At 44.7% G+C, this 12,305-nt stretch overlaps 1 protein-coding gene across 3 annotated transcripts in view; it reads left to right on the plus strand.

The window, feature by feature from the left end:
- NF1 (neurofibromin 1) overlaps window positions 1-12,305 on the plus strand; it is a 75,712-nt gene that overhangs the window by 12,460 nt on the left and 50,947 nt on the right. For all 3 annotated transcript variants that reach the window (XM_040082439.2, XM_040082442.2, XM_040082445.2), the window contains exons 5-24: window positions 202-308; window positions 568-635; window positions 883-958; window positions 1,468-1,625; window positions 2,161-2,334; window positions 2,507-2,629; window positions 2,923-2,997; window positions 4,125-4,256; window positions 6,317-6,451; window positions 6,978-7,091; window positions 7,434-7,513; window positions 8,074-8,197; window positions 8,833-8,976; window positions 9,361-9,607; window positions 9,934-10,007; window positions 10,119-10,202; window positions 10,316-10,756; window positions 11,160-11,299; window positions 11,567-11,689; window positions 11,965-12,048. In XM_040082439.2, the coding sequence (XP_039938373.1) occupies window positions 202-308; window positions 568-635; window positions 883-958; window positions 1,468-1,625; window positions 2,161-2,334; window positions 2,507-2,629; window positions 2,923-2,997; window positions 4,125-4,256; window positions 6,317-6,451; window positions 6,978-7,091; window positions 7,434-7,513; window positions 8,074-8,197; window positions 8,833-8,976; window positions 9,361-9,607; window positions 9,934-10,007; window positions 10,119-10,202; window positions 10,316-10,756; window positions 11,160-11,299; window positions 11,567-11,689; window positions 11,965-12,048 (2,703 nt within the window). The remainder of the gene's footprint in view (window positions 1-201; window positions 309-567; window positions 636-882; window positions 959-1,467; window positions 1,626-2,160; window positions 2,335-2,506; window positions 2,630-2,922; window positions 2,998-4,124; window positions 4,257-6,316; window positions 6,452-6,977; window positions 7,092-7,433; window positions 7,514-8,073; window positions 8,198-8,832; window positions 8,977-9,360; window positions 9,608-9,933; window positions 10,008-10,118; window positions 10,203-10,315; window positions 10,757-11,159; window positions 11,300-11,566; window positions 11,690-11,964; window positions 12,049-12,305) is intronic.

The following is a 12,305-nucleotide window of genomic DNA, read 5'->3' on the forward strand; positions in this document are numbered from 1 at the left end:
TTCTAGCTCCATTTTCAGTATGAGGATGGCACAAGATTGTAATATTAAGTCTTTAATCGTGCAAGATCTTTCTAGATCTGGAAATGTTTATCTGAGATGATAGAACATTCCCCTGCTGTTGAACTGTATAGTCTCGCAGGTGTGTTCATACCTGTCTGACAGGATCTGATGGAAAAGTTTATTTACTTTGTGTATTTTTAGGTTGCAGGAACTGACTGTTTGTTCAGAGGATAATGCTGATGTTCATGATATTGAACTTTTACAGTACATCAGTGTGGATTGTTCAAAACTCAAACGACTCTTACAAGGTATGATCTGAGCCTGTGTTTTGAAATGTTTCTATTTGAATCTGGTTAGTCAGAGGTGACACAGACCAATTGATACATATGGGTTTTATTGCTCTGTTTTACTCCAAACAGTCATGTGTTTACTGAAGTATTTAAAAGTAATGAAGTACTTTTAAAGTATCAGTTTGAAAATTGCTTTGCACTTCAAATATCTTGTATAACCTGTGTTGTTTTTAGAACAAGTTTCTTTTCTAAATGCAGAAATGTTTTATCTTTTCAGAGACTGTATTCAAGTTTAAAGCCCTTAAGAAAGTAGCTCAGTTAGCTGTTATCAACAGTCTTGAGAAGGTAAGTGTTCAAGACTTCTGTTTCATTGCTTGTTTGCAAGCTTTCTTCTGGTTTAGGAATAGTTGCAATTCAGTAATGTACTAAAAAATAAAAATTGCTGCCTCCCATTTATGAAAATATATTTTACAAGAAATTTTGAGTGACTAGAATGAAGAATAAAACCTCTCTTTGTTTAAATGTGTAATTCAGTAAAATTGTTGAAGCTCTGGAATGTATGGAATGTAAAGGTGTTTCCCATTATCTGCAGGCGTTTTGGAACTGGGTGGAAAACTATCCAGATGAATTCACAAAGCTCTACCAAACCCCCCAGACTGACATGGCTGGTAAGGCATAACACATGACAATGTTCAAGGTTGGTTTCTCAGACATCCCCAAATGCATTCACTTGCATTTTGTGCCCTCTTTGCTCCTCGTGCAGCCTGCAAATAAATTTCTGTCAGCCTTTGTCAGGGCAGGCAAGGGTATGTTCCTGTCTCTTTTCTTTCCTGACTCCCCTCTTAAAAGAGTTTGATTTTGTGCTTCACAACACAAAGAAATAAACCCCAAAAGATGGAGACTCTTTAAATGTATATTTTTCATCTTGATACAGGGTAAAAACTTAGAGAACATCACCTTTACTTGTCTCTAGTGAAAGAGAGGAGAATTTATATTTTCAGGTAAACCATGTCTTTAACTGGGTTGAGACCATTTGATCCCCAGTAGCATGTCAGTAATGTGCAAACCAGAACTTTCCTTCTGTGTAGGTGGAACTGTCCCTCTGCTCTTTTATACCTGTTCTTTATCTCTTCGTAGTTAAAACTGGTATTGAACTTGGGCTTAATGTTTTATGCAGATTGTGCTGAGAAGTTGTTTGATTTAGTGGATGGCTTTGCTGAAAGCACAAAACGTAAAGCAGCAGTGTGGCCACTGCAGATCATCCTCCTGGTCCTGTGTCCAGAGATAATCCAAGATATAGCGAAGGATGTGGTAGAGGAAACTAAAATGAACAAGGTAAGAGAAGTAGCTGATTTCTGCCTCTGGTTTTTAGAGTATGCTTGGTTTTGCTGATTCTGTATTTCAGGGATGTTTAATTTTGTCTTTCCTCCTTAAAGGGCACGTTGCAATTCCATATGTAAATTTATGCACTCTTTTTAAGTTCTCACCTTACATATGTTCCTTTACTGTCAGTAATTCATACAGATAGTATGTCCCAAACAATGTTATTTGAGGACTTTTCCATCTCCTTGGAGATGTGAATCTCCCTGCTGTGTTATCCTCTGCCTCCACCTGCAGCAAAGGGCTGTGCTGAGGTTCTGGGGTCTGCAGGGGGCTGTGAGCCCTTCCCTACAGGTGCGGCATCTGCACGTGGCTGCAGCATCGGGGCTGAGAGTGAACAGCCACCCCTTGTGCCGTTCTGATTGCCCCCGACTGGGTCAGTCAGAGGGAATGTCTTTAATAAATGGCAGGATTTCCCAGAGTGCTGCATCCCGTCGGTTTTGTCCATAACAGTGTCTGGTTATAGCTATCCCTGGTTTGAATTCTGCAGAAGCTGTTCCTGGACAATCTCAGGAAGGCCCTGGCAGGACACAGTGGGAGCAGGCAGCTGACTGAAAGTGCCGCTATTGCTTGTGTTAAACTGTGCAAGGCATCTACGTACATCAACTGGGAGGATAATTCTGTCATCTTCTTGCTAGTGCAGTCCATGGTAGTAGATCTTAAGGTAAGAATGTCTGTTTCCTAATTGCAGTGAAGAAATTTGAAATAATGAAGTGAACTTTGAATTTCTTCTTAATTGAATACCAGTGGTTTTCAGTGGAAAGTTCTGTATTAAAAGTAGCCGAGAGTAATCATGGTATCTGATTTATATATTTATATTTTTCCGAATGGTACAGAATTTGCTGTTTAACCCAAGCAAACCTTTTTCAAGAGGCAATCAGAATGCAGATGTAGACCTGATGATTGACTGCTTGGTTTCCTGCTTCCGCATAAATCCTCACAATAACCAGCACTTCAAGGTAAGAACACTGCTTATGGTAAGTCATTCTCTGCATATTGACGACCTGTCAGTTATAAAAGCTGTGCTAACAGCAGCTCGAAGCTCATAAATGAGTTCAACTGTATAAATATCCCTTAGTAATAAATCCCTGCATGTTTTGATAAATCTTTTCACAGCCGATTAGGCTTCTCTTGTTCAGATTTGACAGCTTTGTCAATTTAATAAAAAGGCTCCAGAATGTTTTTCAGGGTGATAAGAAAGATGGCAAAGACAAAGATATTCCTAAGCGGCTTTTATGTATTTTTATTGTAGATCTGCTTGGCACAGAATTCCCCATCAACATTTCATTATGTGCTGGTAAATTCACTCCACCGAATCATCACAAATGTAAGTTCTGGCAGTATTTCATCAGCCCAGTGTGTGGGGCTTCTGTTCAGATCAATATCTGCTTAGTAAATACCATTTGGATAGCAGACCAAATCTTGTGAGTGCAGAACATCTCGGGGTCAGTACCGGTTTAGGAGACAGTGATGTAGTGAGCAGCTAGGTCGGAATCCTTGCTTCAGTCGCAGTCTGTTTAAATGTTACAGGTTTGATACTGGGCATGCAGAACGACAATGGGCAGACTGGTAACAGTGTGCACACACTCAGGGTGAGCGTTGGTTACGCTCAGCCTCCGTGCTGCAGAGCTGTGGCTCAGGGTGTGCACACACTCAGGGTGAGCATTGGTTACACTCAGCCTCTGTGCTGCAGAGCTGTGGCACAGGGTGTGCACACACTCAGGGTGAGCATTGGTTACGCTCAGCCTCTGTGCTGCAGAGCTGTGGCACAGGGTGTGCACACACTCAGGGTGAGCGTTGGTTACGCTCAGCCTCTGTGCTGCAGAGCTGTGGCACAGGGTGTGCACACACTCAGGGTGAGCGTTGGTTACGCTCAGCCTCCGTGCTGCAGAGCTGTGGCACAGGGTGTGCACACACTCAGGGTGAGCGTTGGTTACGCTCAGCCTCTGTGCTGCAGAGCTGTGGCTCAGGGTGTGCACACACTCAGGGTGAGCGTTGGTTACACTCAGCCTCTGTGCTGCAGAGCTGTGGCTCAGGGTGTGCACACACTCAGGGTGAGCGTTGGTTACACTCAGCCTCTGTGCTGCAGAGCTGTGGCACAGGGTGTGCACACACACTATTTGGGCTGGGTACACCCATGGCACGGGGTGTGCACACAGACGATTTGGGCTGGGTACACCCATGGCATGGGGTGTGCACACACTCGATGAGGGCTGGGTACACCCATGGCATGGGGTGTGCACACACTCGATGAGGGCTGGGTACACCTGTGGCACAGGGTGTGCACACACACGATGAGGGCTGGGTACACCCGTGGCACAGGGTGTGCACACACACGATGAGGGCTGGGTACACCCGTGGCACAGGGTGTGCACACACACGATGAGGGCTGGGTACACCCATGGCACAGCCACGGCTCTGCCCTTGGTGGTCAGCGCCGCCCTTGCCTTGCAGTCGGCTCTGGACTGGTGGCCGCGCATCGACGCCGTGTACTGCCACGCCGTGGAGCTGCGCAGCATGTTCAGCGACACCCTGCACCGCGCCATGCAGGGCTGCGGGGCGCACCCCACCATCCGCATGACCCCGGTAAGCCTCCGGCCCTGCCCTCCTCTTCATCACCTTTGCACCAGAGACCAGAGGGGGGAAGAAGGTGGTGGTGGCGCACAGAGCAGCGGGGAGCCAGGCGTGCTCTCTGGCCCTGCGGTGTTGGGGATTGGCTCTTCCTAGTTCCATGTGTCTCGGTTTTCCTGCTGCTTTTGAACTGGTGACATAAAAGTATTTGTTCTGTAACTGTCCTCTGTGGCTAACTGTCCATTTTAAGCTTTCTGGCTCTGTGAATAGCCAGCTAACGTGTCCATCCTTGCTTAATGTAGAAAACCAAAGCATTCTGTGTGTGAAAACTGTGATACTTTTACCATGATTGGCCTGTTCATTTGTCTTGCTTTATGTTGAGCAAGTCGACTGTTTGGTCTTGGTGACAGCAACAAAGTGGAAGGTTTTTCAACCGTTATGAAATAAAGTCAATATTCTTGGCTGTCTTGGAGAAAGTCTTGAGTAAATTCGTATTTGTAGTTCATCCAAATTCTTCCCCTAAGTCCATATGCAGCTGTGTTGCTGCATTCTCCTCTGAACATTCCTCGAGGACTTCTGCCGTGGCAAGTGGTCTTGGTGGGTTGGTTTAGAAAGCCTAAAATGAGGCATAAAAATACTGTTGGGCTTCTCAGAGGAGAGCAAATGAGCACAATGCTTTTGGTTGAAAGCTACTCCATGTTTAACTTGCTTTTCACCTGTGTGTATTCATCTGTTGGAGAATAGTTGCCCTGACAATACCCCTGCTCTGACTGGTGGTGCTTTGTCTTCTGCTTCTCACTTTCCCCGTGCCTGGCTGCTGTCGCCCACGTGGTCAGACGCCCGCCAGCCCCTGCTTTGCATGGCCCTGGGCCTCTGCTGCTGTAAGTATGACCCGTAACTACCGCAGAAAAGCCCTTCCTTGCGCTGACTTTTCTGTGCATAGTTACCCGCAGAGCCCGCCCGCCCCGGGCAGCACCAGCGGAGCTCCTTCCCCCGGGAAGGCGCCCTTGGTCCTGTGCCCAGCACGATGCTCTTCCCCAGTGCCCCCGCTCTGGTGTAGAACTGGTTCCCAGTTTCCTGCCTGAACTCTCTGGTGCTGAGCTCCTCCGCGTCTGTGCTGTCCGGTGCTGTGTGCCAGTGTCCCGCTGCTGTTGGTCCCTGCTGCATTGCACAGAGCCTGGCTTCTCTCACTGACACTCTTTAGTTTGGCTGCTGTGGAGGCAATAAATGACTTGACAGAAACGCGTCTCCTTTCACCACGTGCCTCTCCTGGAAACCCCTGAACTGTGGCAGACTAGGCTCAGCACAGAGTTAGCTACCTCTACCACTGTGCTGTCAGTTTCTTAATCAGATGCTTTATGTGGTAGGTTTTATTCCATATATTTGCAAAATAACTAATTATTGAAATAACGCCAGGTCCTAATTTCTTGTAGAATTTAATCATACAATGTCATAGCTCATCAGTTACCTTGAAAATCATTTCAACCTAGGCTTTTTCTCCTTTTGTTCAAAACTTACACGTAGTTCACTGGTTCTTCAGCTGAAGGCAGATTATTTTTATATTTAAGTGATGGCCTGTGTGCCTTTTAGAACTGAAAGGTTCATTTTCCAGAGGTTGTTGAGGTGAACATGCAAACATCTGGCCTGGGACTGTAGCAGAGAATAAAGGCATTACTTTGCCTTTGGAAAAAAATTCCCTCTCATATACTCAGAATGGGTTGGAAACATTTATTTTGATTTCTGTCTTGGACCAGAGAAATACCCAGAAATTATTTTTGGTCCTTTTTCCACCTTTCCTTCACCACAGTTTGTCTCTTTTGCAAAAAGTTTTTTTACATCCACATGTAGCTTACTGAAATAGTTGTTAAGGGGACTTTAAAGATATAATAGTGATCACCTGTGAAGAGGGGAATTTAAACTAGAAGGCTATGTGACTGTACTTGAGTTTTGTGTACTTGTAAACTTTTTCTTGAATTATAGATGATAAAAGCAATACATTTCATAAGATGTTACAATTAAACTTAATGTTTGACTACCTTCCTGACAAAGACTGATTTTTTTTTTCCTTCCATCAGAGCCTTACATTTAAGGAGAAAATGACAAGCCTTAAATTTAAAGAAAAACCTACTGATTTGGAAACTAGAAGCTACAAGTTTTTGCTGTTGTCCTTGGTGAAACTGATCCATGCAGATCCAAAACTTTTGCTGTGTGTAAGTAAATCCTACTGTCATACTGTTCAGTTGTCGTGGAATTTACTTTTGAAGCTACTAAATGAATAAAAATTAATGGTCACCTGGCCATCTACTTATCTTTTTTTCTGGTTATGATGCTCCTGTGGTTTTAAAGGAGAAAGAACTGTAAGAGACTTTACAGAATCAGAGCAACACAATGAGAGGGAGCATGAAGTTGTGTGACTCTGAAGGGGAAGGTGGGGGAAGGAGAGGGGAATAGAAGAAAATTAAAATAAGGGGGTTGGAAATTAGTCATCATTTCAATGAGTACTGTCTTAGATCTTCCATTTTCTCAGGCCTGTGATGGTTTAATATAAAAATATTCCAGTTCTGTCAGAGATGTGATATGCAAGGCGTGTTACGGATTAAAAATAAAATGACAGATTCTCTGAAACATCCCCAAATCCCCCTAGTTCAGCAGCAGGAGTGCTGCAGTAGCTGTCAGCAGGGTGGTCAAGCAGGGGAAGGTGCTGCAGCTGAGGCTGTGTTGTGTGTCTCTGTGCAGAACCCCAGGAAGCAGGGCTCCGACTCACAGGGCAGCACGGCCGAGCTGATCACGGGGCTGGTGCAGCTGGTGCCGCAGTCCAGCATGCCCGACATCGCCCAGGAGGCCATGGAGGTGAGGGGCACAGCTGGGGCGCCAGGGTGGGCACTGCTGCTCCACAGCCTCTCCTTGAGAAACAGCATCTGTCTGTCCGTCTGTCTGTGTGTGCACAGCGTGGCTTTGGACAGAAATGCCAGGGAAAACCTCCGGGTCTGCAGTAGGAGTATGAAGTAAAGACAGAAATGAAATGCTGTTGACACAGACCAACAGTGAACTCCTGCTCTTCTGTGGAAAATGCTTTTTCTGTCTTTTGTTGTTCTTAAAGCAGTGTAATGAATATGTGACTACACCTGTTTCTGTGCCTGTGCTCAGGCACTCTGTAAAGTTCTCTCTAAGTGAAACTCTCTTTGGCTTTAGGCCTTGCTGGTTCTTCACCAGTTGGACAGCATTGACTTGTGGAATCCTGATGCTCCTATAGAAACGTTCTGGGAGATCAGGTATGTAAATTAACTAATAAATGAGAGAAGTAGCTGTTTTGGTTTGTCTTCTCTTTTGAAGTAGCTGTGAGTATTTTGGGAAAGCTTTGCAACAACAGGGAGCTCATGGTCTCTTCGGGCGGGGGGAAAACCCATCACACCTGACACTAATTTGGACCCTTTGGCAGTTTTAACAGAGAGTGTGAGGCCTGACGGGATATGAAGAAGGAACATCCCTAGATGTGTTCCTTCCAGAGCAGAGTTGACACGTTGTCAGAGCAGTGTAGGTAACTCGTGCTGCCCTGTCTGTGCTGTCTCTGTCCCGGGCAGAGCTGGAGCTCCGGGCCGGGCTGCCCGCGCGGCTTCCGCTGCTCCAGGCCGCGGGCGCTGGGAAGGGTCCCAGGGGAGCTTGGCCTGTCCATGCACACTCTCACCTCTCTGTTGTACTGCTGGAAGCCCAGGGTAGTGTTTGCACAGGGTGTTCATGCTAAGTGCCTATTTCTATGTGAAACGTAGTGTAATACCTTCAGAAGTGTTGGTGCTCCGTCAGAAGGCTGATGCTGAATTTCATTTTGCTGCAGTTCACAAATGCTTTTTTATATCTGCAAGAAGCTTACAAGTCATCAGATGCTCAGCAGTACGGAAATCCTCAAGTGGCTGCGAGAGATTCTCATCTGTAGGAATAAATTTCTGCTAAAAAACAAAGTAAGTGAATGTTACCATCTCCCTGTTAGGATCATTAACGTGAATTGTTCTCTCTTGTCTGACTTCCTTTATTTACCAGGTGATTTTTGATTGGAAGAGATTTAATAGCTGCTCCTACACATTCTGTTCTCTGATTTCCTCTCTCTGCTTTATGAGACACCTTGGTTAGAGTTGGTAACCAAAGTTAGGTTTGGGATTTTTTTTTTTTTTTTTCCTTGAGCTGCACAAGTTGCTGTACTTGCCTGGAAAATGAATGTTTCACAGAAACCTGTGCTTTGTGCCTCTTTGCCTAATACAGGGAAATAGTCCCCAAGGGGAGAGAAAGGGAAAGCAGTTAATGGTAATATACACATGTTCATGAACAAAGTAAGTTTCCTTTTGGATCTCAGGTTCTTCTGAATCCCAGAATTCTGACCTGCTTCTTTCTGATATTCTTAAAGTATCAAATAATGTATTTCTTAAGGGGAAATATCAGTCTAAGGTAGCATTAATACAGGAACTTGGTAATGCCCTGAGAGCAGCAGTGGAAAAAGTACTGTGTAAATGTCCAAGGGCTTTTTAGCTTCCTTCAATCTGTGCCTTTTACTCTTTTAAAGTATCAGTTGATATATTCTTTTCCTCCCCTCTCTTTATAGCAATCAGATAGGAGTTCCTGCCACTTCCTCTTCCTTTATGATGTCTCAGGGAGTGGAACTAGTCAGATTTCTCTTGACCATGACGAAATGTTACGCTGTACACCAGGGGCTACCCTGAGGAAAGGGAAGGGGAATTCTTCTATGGTAAGTAATACATATCAATAGTTAACTTTACCACTTGATAAAAAAAACCTGTGGGCAAGTAGTATTAAATTACTTTTAGAGTAATTTTTGAAAACAAAATTAATTATTTCTGAGGAGGAAAAGACACATGTATTCTAACTAATGTATGTGTTTAATGTGCTGGTTAACAATGTTTCAGACTTTACAAAGTCACATTTTTTCAGTTCAAATGCTGGTAAATATTTTTTGATTAGGATTGCAAACAGCATCGTGACAGGGTATAAGAGCTCTGACCCTTTTTAGGATGGCTTATTCCTACTAGAACAAAAGCAGTTTCAAGCACAGTTTGGCCAGGGCTGAATTTCACCAGCAGTGTTGCCCAGCTGAGCGCTGTGTGTTTCCCAGGAAAGCGCAGCAGGATGCAGTGGAACACCGATCTGCCGCCAAGCCCAGACCAAGCTGGAAGTGGCCTTATACATGTTCCTGTGGAGCCCAGATATCGAGGCAGTCCTGGTGGCCATGTCCTGCTTCCGTCACCTCTGTGAGGAGGCCGACATCAGATGTGGAGTAGATGAGGTCTCAGTGCATAATTTTTTGCCAAACTACAACACCTTCATGGAGTTTGCATCTGTGAGCAACATGATGTCGACAGGTAGGAGTCATAAATGAGTTAAAGTAACTTTGTACCTGGACAGAAGACTTTTATTTGTGTATGAGTTCTTTAAACAGATTGAGGTTCTTGATTTCATGCTGCTCTGGCTTTTCCTGGAATGTCTTAATTATTAGAATTGCTGGAAAGTGTAAGGAATTTCGGTGACTGATCTCAGGAGGATCTTAGGATCGTGTAGCAAGAAGCTACCTTTCTAAAGTCTTCAAGGGGGTTATGTTCCTCTTAATTAAAAAGTTACTTTCGAAGATCACAAATTTGACGCAGGTGGGTTTTCAAAAACTTGGTTCAATGTTCTGTGCCTTTTGCAGGGAGAGCAGCTCTTCAGAAGAGAGTGATGGCGTTATTGAGGCGCATTGAGCACCCCACTGCGGGCAACACTGAGGTGAACTAACTTCTCACTTCACGTGCTCTGTGTGCATATTAAAAAAACCACAGAAGTACTGTTGCTACAAGTAGTTTTAAAGTTAAATCTTGATATATCTTACCTTTTCAGGCCTGGGAGGATACGCATGCGAAATGGGAACAAGCTACAAAACTAATCCTTAACTACCCAAAGACCAAAATGGAGGATGGACAGGTGACTATGAATTTTGTCATTGGTTCAGCGTTTAGAAAGTCAAAATAAGTCTTTAAGCTTATTTATCTCAAGGAATTTGAGTTTTACGTTAACAAACGACCGTTGTCTCCCAGGTGACCGAGAGCCTGCACAAGACGATCGTGAAGCGGCGGATGTCGCACGTCAGCGGCGGCGGCTCCATCGACCTGTCGGACACGGAGTCGCTGCAGGAGTGGATCAACATGACAGGATTCCTGTGTGCCCTGGGCGGGGTGTGCCTGCAGCACCGCAGCAGCGCCGGGCTGGCCACCTACAGCCCCCCCATGGGCCCCCTCAACGAGCGCAAGGGCTCCATGATCTCCATGGTCTCCACCGAGGGCAGCGTGGAGACCCCGGTCAGCAAATTCATCGACCGCCTGCTCACCCTGATGGTCTGCAACCACGAGAAGGTGGGGCTGCAGATACGGACCAACATCAAAGACCTGGTGGGGCTGGAGCTCAGCCCAGCGCTTTACCCGATGCTCTTCAACAAACTGAAGAATACCATCAGCAAGTTCTTTGATTCTCAAGGACAGGTAAAACGGTGGTTCGCATTTGTGTGGTGTTGTTCACGTTTGTGTCAGTCCTAACTTCCCCCCGCGTGACTGAAATGGATCCTGTTGGTGTTCTGTGCACAGCGCCTGTGAGCAGAGTGATCATCACAGCACGTGTCAATGATTATTGTGGTTGCGATGCCAGGCTGCACTTAACCTTCTTGAATAGTGCACTCTTGAGTGTAGAATCTGTGAAATTGTGTGGAATCTTTATGGCTGGCAGCGTTCACATACTGAATCGTGACATGTATTGGAATTCTGTTGTCTTGTTGGTAACTAGAAAAGTGCTTGTCCACGAGATGTTTGAAATGTTGCAGTATATTTGGCAAATACCCTTTCTTTGGTTTTATGTGTAAAAAATTAACCAGAAATTTTGATCCTGTAGGTCTTGTTAACTGACACCAACACCCAATTTGTCGAGCAAACCATTGCTATAATGAAGAATTTGCTTGACAATCACACAGAAGGGAGCTCAGAACACCTCGGACAAGCGAGCATTGAGACAATGATGCTGAATCTGGTTAGGTAAGGAGCCCTCTTGACCCTCCTTCACAGAGGAAGGTGTACAGTGTGTGGTGCTCCATAGCTTGGCCCTATTCCCATAGCATTCCTGGTTACTTTTCTGTTCACTGTTGTTAGTGGTTAAACACCAGCTGAAGGGCAGGTTTCTGTTCAGTTCTACTCTGATAGAAAGCTTCTTTGGCCAGAAGAAATTTGCAGGGGCTTTCTTGGGGGGAGGAGGAAGTGAAGTAGCATGAAGTATTTAATTAATCTTCTTGCTTTTTTCTTCAGGTATGTGCGCGTGCTTGGAAATCTGGTACATGCCATTCAAATAAAAACAAAGCTCTGTCAGTTAGTGGAAGTAATGATGGAAAGGAGAGATGACCTTTCATTTTGTCAAGAAATGAAATTTAGGTAAGGATGGCATAACCTAACTTATAGTAGAGTACTGTGGGCAAGCGTGGTTTTCTGTGTTTATGTGGTTAAAAAAGAAACCAAACCCCTGTCACACCAGGATTCCTGGTACAGGGATAGTTCCCTTGTCTTTGTCTTCAGAACGAGTATGAGCCTGGTGCTGCATTTAAATATGATTTAGTTAGTGGTGATACTGAACACACGTAATGTTTAATGTGTGATACAGACTGGTAAAAAACCCAACAAAGCTAAACCAGTCTATTTATGTGTAACAGGAACAAAATGGTGGAGTATTTGACAGACTGGGTAATGGGAACATCTAATCAAGCAACAGACGAGGATGTGAAGTGCTTGACAAGGTAAGGGGCACTCTTCACCTGGAACAGCATTCCAGGTGGCATTTGATAGCCATGGATGAGCTGGCAGGTTGGGCTTGCTGCAACAATAAGAATGTTAAGGGAAAAACAAAAATTGAAACTGGAGCTTTGGTGAGCAACAGCAGAATTATATTTAATGTTTAGTCTTAAATGACTTGGCTCCTTTTAATGCTTTCTCTAATTTAGAACTGTACCACAAAATATAAGAGTCGTTTTCATGATAGGCAGAACTTCAGTAG

This window comes from Hirundo rustica, chromosome 19 (assembly GCF_015227805.2).
Source record: "Hirundo rustica isolate bHirRus1 chromosome 19, bHirRus1.pri.v3, whole genome shotgun sequence".
Taxonomy (NCBI): domain Eukaryota; kingdom Metazoa; phylum Chordata; class Aves; order Passeriformes; family Hirundinidae; genus Hirundo; species Hirundo rustica.